Source organism: Argopecten irradians, chromosome 4 (genome assembly GCF_041381155.1).
Source record: "Argopecten irradians isolate NY chromosome 4, Ai_NY, whole genome shotgun sequence".
NCBI lineage: Eukaryota > Metazoa > Mollusca > Bivalvia > Pectinida > Pectinidae > Argopecten > Argopecten irradians.
The window spans coordinates 35,661,871-35,680,369 of NC_091137.1; the positions used below are offsets into that span (position 1 = coordinate 35,661,871).

The 18,499-nt window shown below is 37.2% G+C and overlaps 1 protein-coding gene across 1 annotated transcript in view; it reads left to right on the forward strand.

Annotated features, from left to right (window-relative positions):
- Positions 1-468: 468 nt before the first annotated feature.
- The window catches only part of LOC138321471 (low-density lipoprotein receptor-related protein 6-like), a 56,080-nt gene continuing 38,049 nt past the window's right edge, over positions 469-18,499 (forward strand). The window contains exons 1-5 of the mRNA XM_069265198.1: positions 469-622; positions 15,951-16,374; positions 16,658-16,913; positions 17,103-17,244; positions 17,512-17,622. Of these exons, the coding sequence (XP_069121299.1) occupies positions 550-622; positions 15,951-16,374; positions 16,658-16,913; positions 17,103-17,244; positions 17,512-17,622 (1,006 nt within the window). The 5' untranslated portion in view covers positions 469-549. The remainder of the gene's footprint in view (positions 623-15,950; positions 16,375-16,657; positions 16,914-17,102; positions 17,245-17,511; positions 17,623-18,499) is intronic.

Sequence of the window (18,499 nt, forward strand, 5' to 3'; positions counted from 1 at the left end):
GTGTCTTCAGGGACATTTCTCAGTGATGTAGAACTATAAAAGGTCAATAGTCCAACAGTTATGCATACAGTTATACACCACAGTCTTCCAAAACACGCACCCAGCACAACATACACGCAACACACCGCATACATGGGAGGCCGTCCTTACATTATCATAGCTGTTAATAAGACGTTAATTAATCAAACAAACAAACATACAGTTATACAAAAAGACCCAACACGAATATACCATAGTATACCAAAACACATACACACAACACACCGCATACATGGAAGGCCGTCCTTACATGACTTTCATTAAAAATAAGGTGTTAATTTTATCAAACAATTCAACTTGGTTATATTGAAGTTAACCAAGAAATGTTCAAAAATGGGACAATATCTTTAGTGAGGTAAATGTTAAAGCTTATTGTTTAAATGCTATTGTATGTTGTCTTTTTACATGATAATATTACCCAGTATACAATCTGTTTGGTTTTGCATGATGATCACGTGATAAAGACTTCCTTGTTCACGTCTACATTGTGTGTAATATACATCTTTGAATATGGATCGCACTGCGGCGTTCGTTCTTTGGATAGCGTGTTTTTGGTCAAGATTAAACATCTCTCTTGAAACAGGTAGGAACCTATATATAGGAATATATCATATTGTACACCTGCATGTACATATACTCATAATGGATCATTGTTGAAATTTAAACGTAATCTTTTTCAAAGAATATTGGACTAGTCTGTAAGCTTGTAAGAAAATATGATTGTGATTTTATCTGTAGGGATGTGGATTAATTTCACATAAGCGACCTGTTCACCAATGACATACATTTACGGCATATACAGTAGATTACGCATGTTAAAACACCCATTATACTGTAACAATTATTTATGACATAATCTGTTATGTGGTGCCGGAAAAACAGTTCCACTATACAAGAAGACACAACACGAACATACCGCAGTCTCCCAGTACACTCGCCTCGCACAACATACACCCAACACACCGCATACATGGGAGGCCGTCCTTACATGACCATAGCTGTTTATAGGACGTTAATAAATCAAACAACAAACAAAAAGTGCCGGAAAAAATGTTTCCATAGAGCTCTGAAAGTCACCTTGTAGAAACGGAATCACCTTCATGCACATGTTACTATTTTGAATCTTACACTTGTAGATATGTAATTGGAAATAAGTCTCAATAAGATCGGTCAGATCTGCTAATATACCGATAGCTAAAAGGCTTGATATATACATGTATCAAATTAATAAATGATAGAACAAATATATATCAAAATTGAACTCGTTTAATCGATATAAAGAAACTCGTATAACATCATTTGTAAACTGGCAATAAAGTATTGCCCTACAATTTAACCTACTTTCATGTCAATTGTAGATTGCATGATGCTATATATGATCACAATGGTCGTGTTTTACATTAATAATTTATGTCTTAAAGGGACAATTCAGTCGAAGAAAACATTAAAATTTGTACATATATCGAAAAAAAACCCAGTTCTAATGGAAATTAGATCAGTCGGTTTTACTGTGATATGCCTGAAAAGCCTATGGTTGTGACATGTGTGTAGATGTTCAAACTCGCTCGCTGTCCGTTATTACACATTGTGGTCGAACTTCTTGTATGCCGAACCATGTCCCTTGCTCGTAGAGTAATGCAACTTTTGTCTAGAACTGCTCAAATCGCTCTGACAGTAGTGTGTTTACCTTATTAGGCGAATTGTCTTGCCTAAAAATCATTTTATCACCTTCTCAGGGGTTATGTAGCTTATTTGTTTAACGTGCGTGACTTTGGCTCGGGTATGGGTACAGCGTCCATATTGTGCCTGTTAATCGTATTGATCAACGAATTGATATTTCAACGATATTAATTAAAATATTAAACAATGACGTGGAATTTGTCAATATTTTATGTTATATGTTTCATAAGAAATGTAGAACAATACATTTATGCCATATTTTGCTTCTTGGTTATGTAAAAGAATTTGCCTGAGTGAATTGTCCCTTTAATGACATTGTTGTTACTTTATAAAATCTCTCCATTGATGAACATTATTACGGTTTATAGTTTGCCTTCAATCCCATAGAATTAAGGAATGAGTCGATATATCTTTAAAATACACAATTGTTTATAATGTGTGATGGTATATTTATTTTTTGTAACACTAGATGTAAACACATTATCTTGCGAAGAAAAAGATAGGTATATTAATTTTGGTTCAGACAAGAACTGTTATGTTTTTTTCAATGCTAATTTAAAGTCCTTGACGATGTTTCTATTAAAGGATTATTATTTAGATGAATACTTCCTGGATGCCTACGATTTAACGAAGCTCGTATACATAACGCTGTTTATACAAACGTCTACTGCAGTTAATATACATTGTGCGTAACCGTATTACTTTAATTTTGGGTTTTTTTTCCTCGATCATAATTGTGTCGATTTAGTTTCAAACTGATAACAAACATGACTCGTGGCCGTTTATTATGGATTGTTTGTTTGTTTGATTAATTAACGTCCTATTAACAGCTATGGTCATGTAAGGACGGCCTCCCATGTATGCGGTGTGTTAAGTGTATGTTGTGCGAGGTGCGTGTTTCGGGAGTTTGTTTGTTTGTTTGTTTGATTAATTAACGTCCTATTAACAGCTATGGTCATGTAAGGGCGGCCTCCCGTGTATGCAGTGTGTTGCATGTATGTTGTGCGAGTGCGTGTTTTGGGAGACTGAGTTAAATTCATGTCATGTCTTCTTGTATAGTGGAACTATTGCCCTTTTTATAGTGCTATATCACTGAAGCATGCCGCCGAAGACACCAAGCAACACACCCGGTCACATTATACTGACAACGGGCGAACCAGTCGTCCCACTCCCCGTTTGCTGAGCGCTAAGCAGGAGCAGAAACTACCACTTTTATAGACTTTGGTGTGTCTCGGCCAGAGGACAGAACCCAGAGCCTTCCTCACAGGGGCGAACGCTCAATGCAAGGCCAAAAGTGAGGCGGTGCCAAGGAAGGCATTAGGAAAGATAAAGTCAGTTAGGAAGAAAAGAAAAGATAAGATCCTAAATTTAGTCGCCTTTTACGATCATGCAATAGGGGCAGCAGGTACAATTCTAAGGCCCTACCTGCAGGGCACTGTTTCGGGAGACTGCGGTATAATCATGTAGTGTCTTCTTGTATAGTGGAACTTTTGCCTTTTTTATAGAGCTATATCACTGGAGCATGCCGCCGAAGACACCAAGCAACACACCCCACCCGGTCACATTATACTGGCAACGGGCGAACCAGTCGTCCCACTCCCTGTATGCTGAGCGCTAAGCAGGAGCAGAAACTACCACTTTTATAGACTTTTGTGTGTCTCGGCCATGGGACAGAACCCAGAGCCTTCCTCACAGGGGCGAACGCTCAACTCAAGGCCAAAAGTGAGGCGGTGCCAAGGGAGGCATTAGGAAGGATAAAGTCAGTTAGGAAGAATAGAAAAGATAAGATCCTAAATTTAGTCGCCTTTTACGATCATGCAATAGGGGCAGCAGGTACAATTCTAACGCCCTACCTGCATAATACATATTAAACATATTCCCAATAAAAGATGGAAATCCAAATTTCAAATTATAGACTTTGGTGTGTCTCGGCCATGGGACAGAACCCAGAGCCTTCCTCACAGGGGCGAACGCTCAACTTAAGGCCAAAAATGAGGCGGTGCCAAGGGAGGCATTAGGAAGGATAAAGTCAGTTAGGAAGAATAGAAAAGATAAGATCCTAAATTTAGTCGCCTTTTACGATCATGCAATAGGGGCAGCAGGTACAATTCTAACGCCCTACCTGCAGGGATTCCACAAGAATGAGATTTAGCAGTCTTTTGTAACTAGGCCTAGCAGGTATGGCGTTAAAATTGTACCTTATGCCCCATTGCATGATCGTAAAAACGTGACTAATTTATTATTTTTTCTCTTCTCCCTAATGTCTCCGTTGACACCACCTCACTTTTTGCCTTTTGTTGAGCGCTCGACCCTTCGAGGTAGGCTCTGGCTTCTGTTCCCTGGCCTAGACGCATCAGAGTTTATAAAAGTGGTAGTTTCTACTCCTGCTGTATATTCTTGTAGTGTCTTCTTGTATAGTGGAAGTCTCCCAGGACACACACCTAGCACAACATGCACGCCACATACCGCACACATGGGAGGCCGTCCTTACATGACCATAGCTGTTAATAGGACGTTAATGAATCAATAAACAAACTAACTGCTCCTGCTTAGCGCTCAGCATACAGGGAGTAGGACGACTTTGTCGCCCGTTGTAAGTACATTTTGACCTGTTGGGATTTGTTGCTTGGTGTCTTCGGCAGCATCCGTCAGTGATATAGCACTATAAAAAGGACAAAAGTTCAACAATACAATAAGACACAACAGATAATATACCGCAGTCTCCAAAATGCACCACACCTACATACATCACATGGATGGGAAGCCGTCCTTACATGGCCCTGGCTGTTAATAGGTCGTTAATTAATCGAACAATTACACAAGAAATATGGATCGCCCGGCAGCGTTCCTTCTTGGGGTAGCGTGTTTATGGTCAAGTTTAACTATCTCTTTAAACAGGTAGGCACCTATACATAGGAATATTACATATTTTTGCACTTGTATGTGAATAAACTTGTTTTGGAATATCATTGAAAATTGGCTTGATTTGACTGTAAGTGAAGGAGTTATTGCCTTCGCAAAAATGATCATTATTGGAACTTAAGATGAACGGAAGGCATTAGTTGGCTAGTAAATGACATAATCTCATTTGGATCAAATACCAGGTGATCGTTAACTTCACTGGGCTTCTTGTTACTTATTTTTGTCTGGTTTCTACATAAAAAGGTCATTGCAATATAAAGTGAAATTCATCTTCAATTTCATTACATCTATAATATTCACATTTTCTCTGTGGCCTTTCTATATTATAATATCGACCATTTTTCAATTTCTAAGTTATGTAAAGACAATCTGATTCTTGCTATAGATATTTTATATAAATTATCAATTGGTTTTAATAAATAGTTTTGCCTACAGAGAATTTCTATATGTTTGTATAACTATACAATTACCTTTTCCTATTACGTACCTAGTACACATGTTATATGGGGATCATGATCGCACACACATTATAATTCATAAAACATATCAACGGCAGTTAAGATACACTGTATCTAGATAGTGACCTAGTCTCGTAATCTTTCATAGCGAATGTCTCGCATCAACTCATAGCATATAAGTAATGTGACATTTAGATATATCAACAATCGCTCTATCAAATCAAAAGTGCTTAACTAGTAAATAACTCACTTTTTTATCTTGACGTATGGAATATCAATCTAGTTAAAAAAAGGGTATGAATAGACATATGACTTGATAATAACCAGATGATAGCAAAACATGATCGTATATTAGTTTGAAGTTGTTTAATATGGAATGTATTTCCTAATGAACTCGTAACTTTTATGAAGTGGAAAATTGTGGAATTTCATTTTTATCTATAACGTTATTAATCTATTAATCAAATCACTTTCATTACTTTGTTCTACCTAGAGTCTCCCTTGATACCACCTCACTTTTGGCCTTTGGCTGAGCGCTCGCCCCTGTGACACACCAAAGTCTATTAAGTGGTAGTTTCTGCTCCTGCTTAGCGCTCAGCATAACGTAGGACGGCTGGTTTGCCGGTTGTCAGTATAATGTGACCGGGTGGGGTATGTTGCTTGGTGTCTTCGGCGGCATGCTTCAGTGATATAGCACTATAAAAAGGGCAACAGTTTCACTATACATGAAGACACAACATGAATTTACCGCAGTCTCCCAAAACACGCACCTCGCACAACATACGCGCAACACACTGCATACATGGGAGGCCGTCCTTACATGACCCTGGCTGTAAATAGGACGTTAATTAATCAAACAAACAAACAAACAAACCACTTTTAAATATCTGGCCTTGTGTTGAGCACTCACCCGTGAGGTAGGCTCTGTGTTCTGTCCCCTAGCCGCCGAGACACACCTAAGTATATTTTAGTGGTAGTTTCTGCATCTGCTTAGCGCTCAGCATATATGGAGAGGGACGACTGGTTTGCTCATTGACAGTATAATGTGACCAGATGAGGGGTGTGTTGTTTGGTGTCTTCGGCAGTATGCTTCAGTGATATTGAAATATACAAAAAATCAATGGATGTTAATATGCCGTCAATTAAACAAACAAATTTAATCAACCAAACTTTACATAATACTAAAACCACAATTCATGTGCTTTCCAATTGCAATCCAGCAGCTTACATAATTCATTACATGACACAATGGAAAAGATAGTGAAGTGAAAGTTCACTGAGTCAACCAATCAGCTTGCGTAGACTTTATACCACGTGTGTTGTTAACACAGCGAGATATACACATATTTTTAAACAGCTGCAATGATCATTTGATACCTCGACAGTAAAATAACACCAGCATATCTGGTAGAAAGCCATTAACATGCAACATTGCATACTATATGTAGTAATGTCTCATACCCGACAAGCAAAAATATTCATGTTGGCTGAGACTATATGACATGGCTACCCATACAAAATAACACTGTGTCAACAAAATGTGTTATATATTATTGAAATATCATATAATCGTGTTTTCGTTAATTATTTATTTATGATATTTAAAGATTGTATGTAGATACGTAAATACTCAATAAGCGACATAAAGACATAAAACGACTGACTCGCTTAGTTATACACACGGTATTTGTATCGCCATTCAAATATAACCAGTTGCACATGCGTATACGTGCATAGCTATAATAACGCGTTCTATATTGTAATATCGGCCATTGCTTTAAATTTACGTGAAACTATTACCGCAAAATCAGCCTTTATGTAGACACAATGTAACTAAGTAAAAAAATAATTGTACATGAATATGTTATATTTAGTTAGTGTTTGTGATTCTAGAAATGACAAAACTCATATGATGAATTTCAGAATTTAGGTGCAGAAATACGTTTAGGCATATTTAAACAAAAACATATTTTAAATCTTCTAATTAAGTGTGTTCTGTAGAAGAGATCGAGTAATTCGGACAATCAAAATTAGACTTGTAATTCCGATGCATTGAGCGAAATAACAAGTTTAATTTTAATTAGATTGGCATGTAGTGCGTTAGAATTGTAATTGCTGGCGATTGTTAAAGGCCACAAAATTTTGAATATTATATTTTTTATAGAAATGGTAGTTGCGGCTCCTGCTTAACGCACAGAATACAGGGAGTAGGTCGACTGGTTCGTTGTCCGTTGTCAGTATGTTTCTTTGCTTGATTAACGTCCTATTAACAGCCAGGGGTATGTAAGGACGGCCTACATTGTACAATGTAGGCGGTGTGTAACATGTATGTAGTGAATGGTGCGTGTCTTGGGAGGCTGCAGTATATTCGTGTTGTGTCTTCTTGTAAAGTTAAACCCTAAGCAACATACCCCACCGGTCACATTGATATTTTTAGAGATAAAACACTAACCCTAAAAAAGTTACTCACGCCGTCATTACACTATTCCCCCCTTAAAAGACACAAATTGTCCCGAATTTCTTACAAAGCATGAGTTCAATGATGAAATAAAACAATTTCATAATGACAGTTCTTTTTAACACAGTTTATAACTGGACTTCCATCACTTGCAGTCCCTTTAAGCATAACTTGTAACTTTACTTCCGGATTGAATGCCCACGCGTCAACGGTCTTAGACTTCACGGATCCATCCTGACGATATTTAAAATGCTCTCGGGTCAGACTAATGTGACACTTGTTGATGTCGACCTCCGGAATGTCGGGGATTACAAGTATCTGCGGAATCCTATGATTTGCCGACGATGTTATTGAAATACTCGCTATAGTATCATCTAAAAAATCAACGCCACTACCGAGGACAGTACATGGAATAAAACATCAATCGTTTGTATCCGCTTTGGGTCTTTTCGTTTGTGTAATCAAATGGCCCCTATCGACTACACCGTCCAGCTTCCCGAGTTATTGAAAGAGCACGATTCCTCCTGGTTGACGTCGTTTCCTGTCAGTTCTGCAATCTTTGTGGCCATGGTTTCCACAATTATATATAGCATCGGCCATTAAATCGCTGCTTATCAGACTTTTGCAGCTTTTGTAGAATCTTGACGTGTAGTTTTGCCCTAAATGACTTTAGTTGTCGTTGGCCGTGTTGCTGTAGTACTTTCACCTCCTGCTCATTGACTATGAACGTCCGAATCTAAGTCAGTCAGCCTAATTGCTCTGTCCGATTTCGATTTTTTTACTTTGGTGTTCAGCCTTCTTGATTGAATCATACCGCATAGTCCTCTGCGTCGTCTTCTCAAAAGATTTAAAATCCGTCTCGTGCTAGGACGTCTAAAAGTGCATGATCAACACTTAGACAAGTTTCAAAGGCTAACCTTTTTAACCGTTTGGCTAAGTTCCACTCACGGACACGACATCTCCCTGGCTTCTTGCTTTCAGGTGTGCTGTATACAACTCACTAAAATCTTCACGCGGACAAAACAGAAATTGTTTGCTGGGAAAGACCACGAAGACTGATGCAGTGATATTCCGCCTTCTCGGATTCGGACCAATCATTTATCCGTGAGTACATCGTAAAGTACTGGGAATAATCCAGCAATGGTGTCGATCCATTGTACGGAACATTGTTATTGTTTTCCTTTTCTGTGTCGTTTTTTGGGGGTATGGTTCATGTCGGATGTTTCCGAACAACAGATATGGGCGTCATTCTTCCTCCTGTAGCACGGGTTGAAGCTTGATTTTCAGAATCCGCCTCTTCATTATCTTCATCGGAGTCTTAAGTCACCTGAAACGAAGTCTCAAATGACCTATTTTAATCGCCTATTGTCTTTCGTCGTGCCTCGTTTGTCCGTAAACAATTTACATTTTCGACTTCTCCAAAACTTTTGAAGCATTTTCAATGAAATTTTGCACAAACATTCTAAGGCATAAGGTCAAAAAACAAATTGTGAATTATATACCCCAGAGGGCTGTGGGAGTGGCCAAAAGGGGTAGAATTAACTAAAATTTCAAAAATCTTCTTCTCCACTCAGAGATGTGATGGAATCAAATAATCTTCATAGATAGAAATGTCTTAAGGCCCTTTATAAAAACTGTGAATTATATGAATCTTAGGTCTCACGTTCGCACCTGGGAAGGGTGTTAAGTTTAATTACTATAGTTTATTTAGGGAAAAACGCATTTTGAGCATTATTTGGTCATTCGTAATAGAAATTGAGTCAAATACTGTCAGAATTATCAGTATAAAATGGCCATTGAATCCTATTAACACATTTTCCATGACTGACCCCCAGGGGCGGGGTCAAATAGGCTAAAACTTCGAAAATCTTCTTCCAGAAATGGTAGAATCAAATACTCTGCTTAGATGAAAAGGTCTAAAGGTTTTGTTTTTTTTTTATAAAAATTGAGAATTATATGACCCTGGGGTCTCCTGTTTCCTCGTGTTAGGTTTACTAGTTTGCTATAGTTTATATAGGGAAAACATATTTATGAGCAGTATTTGCTCAATTTTCATAGGAAATGAGTCAAATTTTGTTAGAATTATTAGCCTGAGATAGTAGTTTAACATCATATCAGTACTAGTCCTGGCCGACGCCCAGGGGTTGTGGGAGAGGCCAAAATGGCTCAAATTTTAAAAGTCTCCTTCTGAATTCAGATTTGATGGAACCAAATACTCTTCATAAAATGAAAGATAGTTTGTATAGGAATAACACATTAATGAGCTTTTTGTGCTCAATTTTCATAGGAAATGAAGGGAACTTGGTTAGAATTATTACCCTGAGATATGGCCTTTTATTATATCCTTATCAGTCCTCGCTGACCTTTAGAAACCAGAGGGGCAGGGCTAATCGTGGTCAAAATGACTAGAATTTCAAAAATAATTATTTTCAATTAACATATTTGATGGAACCAAATACTCTTCATAGATTAAAAAGTTAGATTTATAAATCACTGACTGATTTCAAGGGCCTAATGAGCCAATATATAGTGTTTATATGTCTTTGTTTCATTCTATATTCGAACTCAGGTGAACTCTAAAAACCCATGGGCCTCTTGTTTCATGTTATTTACTTTATTTCTCTGATTCTTATATTTCATGATATCTGGAATGTGTCGTCCTATTTCACTTTGAAGGTTTCCGTTGGTTTCAATTTCACTATTTCATCCTGCTGGTTCTCGATGTTCTCATTTATGGGTTGGATGACTGCATTCAAAGTAGCAGAAGATTACGAAGATGTTAAGATAGGCCAACTGCTGCGTCGGAAAAGTCCGACGGACGGAAGTCAAAGTCACAAAGTGAACTGTGATCAGCCATTACTTTTCACGGCTCGAAAAAAGAATGGATGATGGGATCAAAACAAAATCTACAAAAGAGATAACCGGTCTCTGAGTCCACTTTTTTTTCTGGTAGGAACAATGCTCTTTAAGACGACTTCTACTTGAACTTAAGGAATCATCCCATACCTCAATCTGATTGAAACACAGATCCTTATAACACTTCGTTCTCATCCAACGCAGTGATATACGGATATGTATTTTAATAAGATTGCACATACCTTTCAAACTTTAAAAGTTTATCCAACTATTTGAAATTCTGCTTATGTCATTGACCGTAATCGGAAGGTACAAGATATTCGTATAACTAGTAAAATATGACCAGTTAGCCATGAAATAGGAAATAATTATGTATATGTTATGATAGTTCTTGTGTTTGTAGACCTTGCAGAACGGTTCGCACACGATATTTCTTTTATGTGCTAATTAGTAGACGTATTTAAAATCATCTGGTTCAAGTGGGTTATAAGTAGATTAGTAACAGTGCGCAGGATGCTATATAAATTCAATCTTCGCTAGTAATGACCAGGCTTAACGTCTGTCTAGTAGAATAAAAACAGACCTTAATGTCTGTCTAGTAGAATAAAAGTAGACCTTAATGTCTGTCTAGTAGAATTAAAATAGACAAATGATCGTTTTAGGTCACTTGAGATGCGAATATACCAGTCTGCCAAAAGACGCACCACGTACTTAAATAATAAAACACTCGCATCACACCACATGCATGGGAAACAGACTATAAATGACGGTGGCAGTAAATAAGACGTTATTTGACCTACAATTATAGAAACAAAAAGTAACTTGAGACGAAGCCTAAAATAACCTATTTTAATCGTCGTGTGTTCGCAATGAATTCACTTTTTCGACTTTATCTCCGAAACTCAGTTAAAGTTCAATTAAATTTTGCACAAACCTTCTCAGACATACGACCATTTCTGTGAATAATATGATAATTTTGAAGGAATATAAAGAAGTAAAGTAAAGTTGACTAACATTTCTAAATCTCTTCTAATTGTAAATGTGATAGAATAAAATACTATTAATTAATAGAAGGGAAAGCATATTTTGAGCATTATATATTCAATTTCCATAGTAAATAAGTGTTCACTGCGGCCCGTTTACCCGCAGCGTAGCTCACCGAGTTTTTGCAAAGTTTACCTCTGTATTGAAGTTGAGTTATGTCTTGCGAAGTTTTGCCAAAGTCGTCACAGATTACGCAACAGGTCGTAGGGAAGGGGAAAAGTTGCTACCAGAAGTTAAAGATGCACTTCGGTTTTTCCTGCAGTTTATAATGCTAGGTTCACACTATGTTCCCGGCGACCACGGTCCTGAGACATAATCGTATTTTAAACTATCTCAAAGGGATCAGCATTTTTAACAAAATTTGAACGTTCATCTTATCATCATATCAACGTAACACTCACTCATTGCTTCATCAACATTGTGCATCATTTTTCTCATGTGTTTTAGCCAAAATGGTTTTATTATATGCAACTCTTTTTATTAAATCAACATTTACAATTTGTGTTTTAGTTTTTACTTGCCTTTTTCTTATCCTGAATTTTTAGATAGGGTCCTTGTTTATATCCTAATACTAATGACCTTAGTTATCGATGGGCCGTAAAACTTAGCCCCGTTTGCCCGAAACGTGGTGCGCCGTGGAATTTTGGCTATCTTTGTCTCTGTATTCAAGTTGAGCTAGCTGTCTTTTACGGATTACGTGGTGGACCGTGAAAATAACGAAAAGCGCTGTTTCCGAAGGTTAAAGGTACACTACGTCTTTTGCACCGTCTATCAAAAATACCACCTCGTTCTCTATAGGCCTGTTACGATCTGATGAGGTCTGCTACGTTTTACACGTTTTGATCAAGCTCCGATACGTTTTTTACGGTCCGCCAAGGCTTACTAGGGATGAAAGTCTGATGCCGGGCTTTTTTGGATGAAATGAAACAATATGTATTGCCGGAAATGTCATTTTAAACACGTTCTAAGTACAAAATGTGTTAAAAGAAGAAAAATACTATATTTTGTATAAATATATAATTATTATAGCCAAGTGTTTCTACGCAAATACTTTTTTTCTGTAATGGTTCTCACTTTATCTGCCTTTTGCAATAGTAGCTGTGGTATAATTTGATGGTTTAAATGTGGTTGATAATGACTATTTCTATCTATTGATACAAATAATTCCAAGAAGCAAATATGCACCTGGCCAGGCAATGATACTCCATCATATATATATTGCTGGCAACGTAAAACCGTAATAAGACGAAACATGCCGTTGCGTGTTGGACTTTCAACCGCGACAAGCCGTGATGTGCCTTGACAGAACGCAACATAACGGCTAACCTCCACCTTGGCTTGCCGTCAAAACCTTGACAAACCTAGACAAAACGTACAGCTATTCTGCATTAACAGTGATAAAACGTGGAGGAAACGCAACAGAACGTCACAAAACTTGAAATCATCATAAGATTCTAGGGAACGTGCTTGCTCTCCGTTCCACCACGGACCGCCTGGAAGTTTGTTACGGCCTCGTATGCTGTGTTAGGTTTTGTAACGCCATTACCGTTTTATTACGTCCTGTGGCGTTCACCATCTGTACCATGACAGCCGTGGCAAATTTTTTGATAATTTAAAAATCTGGCATTGCATCCACGGAAATCATGACCGCTCACATTTGTCTATCACGTCCTTATGCGTTGTCTCGCGATCACCACGTTTTGTCCACGGTTGCCTGAAACGGGGCTGCCGGGAACATAGAGTAAACCTACATGTAGCATGTTTAAAAATCTGACACGGTATCCCCGGCGATCACGACCTCTCGCGTTTATCTATTACATCCTTCCCCGTTGCCTCCCTGTTTTGTCCACGGTGGCCTGAACCTTGGGCTGCCATGACCGACCGGAACATAGTATAATGAATTATTAACCTGAGATAGCATAAACATCAAAATCCCATAACCCAACTGATCTTGGCTTACCCTCGCAGGCCTGAAAGGCAGGAAGATTAACTAAACTATCAAAATCTTCTGAATTCACATCTCTGATCAAATGAGATTTCCATTGCGATAGGGTATCAGATTTTCCCAGGGAAGGGGTCAAATTCACTATAAAGAAAAAACACATCGGCCCTGCAGGTAGAGCGTTAGAATAGTACCTGCTGTCCCCATTGCATGATAGTAAAATGCGACAAAATTTAGTATTTCGTTTTTAGTATTTAGCTATTTTTTTGCTTTTCTTCCGAATGTGTCTACATCTGAACACTCGCGACTGTGAGGTAGGGTATGGGTACACCATTGTCTTTTAAGTTCTAGTTTCTGCTCGCGCTTAGCTCTCCCCATAAATGTAAGGAAACAACTAGTTTCCACTTTGTAGTATGGTGTGACCGAGTGAAATGTATTTGTTTGGTGTCTTCGGCGGCGGCATGCTTAAGTGAAATGAAGGGCAGCAGTTCATCTATTACAAGGAGGAACAACACAGATATATAATATCACTTCATGAAACTTTGTATGTAGACTAACATTAGAAAGATCCTGGACGAGTTCGAAAATCAACTTATTTCGACTGCAACTGACGAAGTTATTGACCTTTGCACTAATGATGATTATTATTGGAACTTGTGAACACGATAACTCTCTAATAAATCTACACCGAGCCTAAGGAAACATTGCATGTAGACTAATATTAGACAAATCTCTGACGAGTTTCTATTTTGATTTACGGGGTTATCGCCCTTTGCACATTTTTTTTATCTTCATTGTTACTTTGTGTAAATATTCATCAAAATTAGCGAAATATTGTACGCAGACTAACATTAGAAAAAATAGGTATTCCATCATAACTGATAGATTAATTTCCCTTGCAATAAATATTAGTGGAACTTGTAAACACATTAATCTAATGAATTTGTGTATGGAGACTAAAATACAAAATATTTTCGGCTAGATTTGGTTGTACATGAAGGAATTATTGCCATTTGCAATGATAATCTTTATTGGAACTTCCATTATAAATTGATGAATTTATCATATTTTGATGTTCTTGATTACTATATGTTATGTAAATATTTTACATTTACAAAATTGTTTCCTTCTTCGTGTGTTTTTTTGTCAAAAGGAACAAACGAATCAGTTGGCTAGTAAATGGCATACCTAATTTGTATCAAATTTCAGGTTACTGTTAAGGCCCATGGGCCTCTTGTTTTAAATATATGGTGTTTAGTTCAAAACGACAGTATCAAGCATCTTATTAAGGGGTTGTAATTTAGGCCTATGGGGAAGGCTCTGGGTTTTGTCCCTTGGTCGAGACACAACTTAGAGTATAGAAGAGGTTATCATTTATCTTACTTTGCGCTCAGCATAAGAGGAGGAGGGAGTGGGGTGACTGGTTCGCACAGTGTCAGTATAATGTGACCGGATGAGGTGTGCTTGGAAAAAGGACAAAGTTTCACTTAAACAAGATAGCACAACATAAATATACCGCAGCCTCCCAAAACAGACAAAAACATACCGCAATGCATTGCATACATGGGAACTGCTCTTAAATGCCCATACCTGTTATTTAAACATTTATAATCAAAACTAAACCAACCACACTTATTTCACTTCTCAATCTCAATGATGGGTGGATATTTACAAGTTTTGGTGGGCCACCCGTGGAATGCCATTAAAAACTATAAAACACGTGTTAGATTTCGATATACATTTCAATTAAGCATTGATGTCACTATTTGTTTAACTTCACTGATGTATGAAAGAAATTTCGTTTGCAAACTGTGTGATCAAAATAGCGGATTCTAACAAAAGTTTCCAAACAAAATTCATTTCATTACCCGTTGAAGTTAACATACAGTGACATCAATGCTTATAATTAATTTTTCACACTGCTTGATGACATGAAATACGTTTAAACATACGATTTCATTGATTTTCCAATGGATCTTTTTTTCCTAAATCAATACGCAACGTCAACGTCTCTATTGTGACTTCATGATAACGTCGGGTTTTCGCGCCATTCTCGGATTTTTTCTTCAATTTATATCAAGCAACTTTTATAAATCGATCAATAAATCTTCGTAGGTATCAGAGTTTCACACGCTCTTACTCCTGTTCAAATGAGCCCATTTGAAAATGTGTTATTTTACTCTTAGTTTTAGGCTAATTTTAAGGTTTATATGAACGTCATTATAAAGTTTGTTTGGGGAATTTGACTTTTCCTCTGCCAGCAAATGCGGACCCCTCTCGAACGAGGCGTTTCTGTTGTTTTCGAAAAACATGGAAACGTTGGATATTTTTCATTAGCTGATATTTTCATAGGGATATATGCTCCATCATTCAGCAAAGTTTGCTACTTTTTGACGGCATAATGGGACTTTAAACGATAATATTTTTAAACTCATTTGTTGGTAGTAAGCAAATTCTATATTATTAAAAACAATACCGATATCATTTTTGCTTTATGAAAAGTTTGGAGGAAAATTGATGTCCATTTTGTTAAACTGTTTTTATTCTTCAGATCCTTGCATCATTGTTTCTGTGAAATATAATGCTGAAAGTGGTGTATATATTTACAATGGTGACAGTACTACCGTTACCACCACATCACCATCTAATTTCACCAGAATCGGATTACCAGGCCTTATGATAACTAGTATGGATGTCAATGTAGCAGATGGGTCCATCTACTTTTACGACTACACTTCACAATGTATATACCGTTTTCACCAAGGAAGCACTAACTCTATTCACTGTGGAATCTCCCGTTCGTATTTCACCTCGATAGCGTATGATTGGGTAAGTGGAAATATATACTGGACGGACAGCTTCTTTAACTGGATAGCAGTCCAGCCTGTCCATACAACGGACAGCAGCATGTACAAGGTCATTGTCCAGGATGATGTCGAAAAACCAAGTGCTCTTGCAGTCGATGCAGTGGCGAGGTAAAATTATGCTTTATTAACTATTCAGGTCACGTAAAGCGTTGTTCTTCAAAGAAACACTTGTGCATTTGTCGGTTGAGTAAAGTTCCCATTAGAGTATCAAACAGTATTAAGTCAAAGGCCGTAATGAACCGTGACATTGCATATGACCTTATCACAAAGTTAAAGGTTTCCCGTGTGTTTGAGAACGTGTACCAAATTGACGGTTATGTATATGTAAAAGCATAAATTATAAAGAGATAATATTCATTGACCATGGTTCTTCATCTTTCTTTTCTTTCAGGTATGTGTTTTGGTTTGATATATCCCCATCTGGCTATCGGATAGAACGATCATTACTGGACGGAACTCTCCGAGTCCCAATCATTACTACCAGTCTAATAAGCGTTGAAGATATTGAAATAGACGCTGTCGAAAATAGAATATATTGGGTAGATTATTCGAGATATACCATTGAAAGTTCTCAGTATGACGGAACGGACCGCAAAATCATCTACAGAGGAATGGGTCTCAGATTCCAGTCTATAGCAGTAGACACGGTGATTATTTTAAACTGTGACCTGATAAACATTTAATTTGCACCAATTGATATGGTTGAAATGTTTTTATCACAATTTTTTAATTGATTCCTTATGTTGGAAAATGTTGTCGCAAATGTGACATTTTAATAAAAAAAATATTCAATGTCAAATCCAGAATGAAATTCATCGAATGTTTCTTTACCACAGAACCATGTGTGTGTGACTGTGTATAGCAAAAACTCTTGGCACTGTTATTACAAGTCAACACCAAGACTCAAATTTTGGCGTACGTCGACTTCTCCAGATGTAATAACCATGTTTAAGGACCAATTGAAACCTACTGTAACTGGTATGTTAATACACGTAAATGATGGGAAACATATAATACGAACAAAAATATTGATATAATTATGCAACTTCGGAGCTTCTTAAAGATACCCACCTCTGAGGACGACATAGATCAAAGACGTTATGAGATTTTCAAATGCATATTATCAATATCTGTAGGAAGTGCAAATTTTATGAAACTTATCACTATCAAGTATACACAAATCAACTTATTGTAATGTTATCAAAGAAGAAGGAAGGTTCTCAATAGTATGCTTGTCTTTTATAGATATGTGCTCGACATTGGGATGTGGACATTTCTGTGTCAATCTACAACCCGATGGTAAATGTATGTGTAAGGAGGGGTACAAACTGGATAAAGACGGAAAAAATTGTACAGGTTAGTTGATGGTATTCATATTACTCCATTTTTCACTGTTATGTGTACGATTGACCTTTATTTGGTATACATTATGTATGACTAGTTCTGTTATCAAAACTACAAGTAAACATGATCATTATAAGTGTTCATTTGTCTTTCATTGTAAGCAGTAATATAGAAATTACAATCGTTAGCAATAATTATGAAGTGGTCAACATGTTATCTAATGAATCTTATTTTCAGTAAGATATTAACGATAACTGAGCACATGTCAAACATGCCATAGTATTATTTTCTCGATTTTAAAGGCCCATTACCTTTCCGGAGCAAAATATAAAGGTTTCTTAAAAAAACTATTAATAACATCAGAAAATGCGTACCGATGACCTAAAATAAGGTTACGACACCAAACATATGCAAGATCTGCTGCGTAATATATGAAAACAATGGAGAGTCAATTCGCTGTTTTGCCGTCTGGCGCAGTCATAGTCAACTACCGCCCGGTATTTAGGACGACGGCGGGAAACATAATACGACCCGCGTTATGAAAATAAATATTTTATTTATTTTAATCAAATCGTTCAGAAGGTGATGATAAATATAGTATTAACGGTAAGTTAATAATTTTTGCGGCTCTACAAAATTATCGATCTTGTTTTACATTCCCATTTTTAGGTCACCTGAGACGAAGTCTCAAGTGACCTATTCTAATCGCCTTTTGTCCGTCGTCGTCGTCGTCGTCGTCCGTCGTGTGTTCGTAAACAATTTACATTTTCGACTTCTTCTCAAAAACCGCTGAAGCAATTTCAATGAAATTTTGCACAAACCTTCTAAGGCATATGGTCAATCAAAATTGTGAATTATATGACCCCCACCCCCCAGGGGGCTGTGGGAG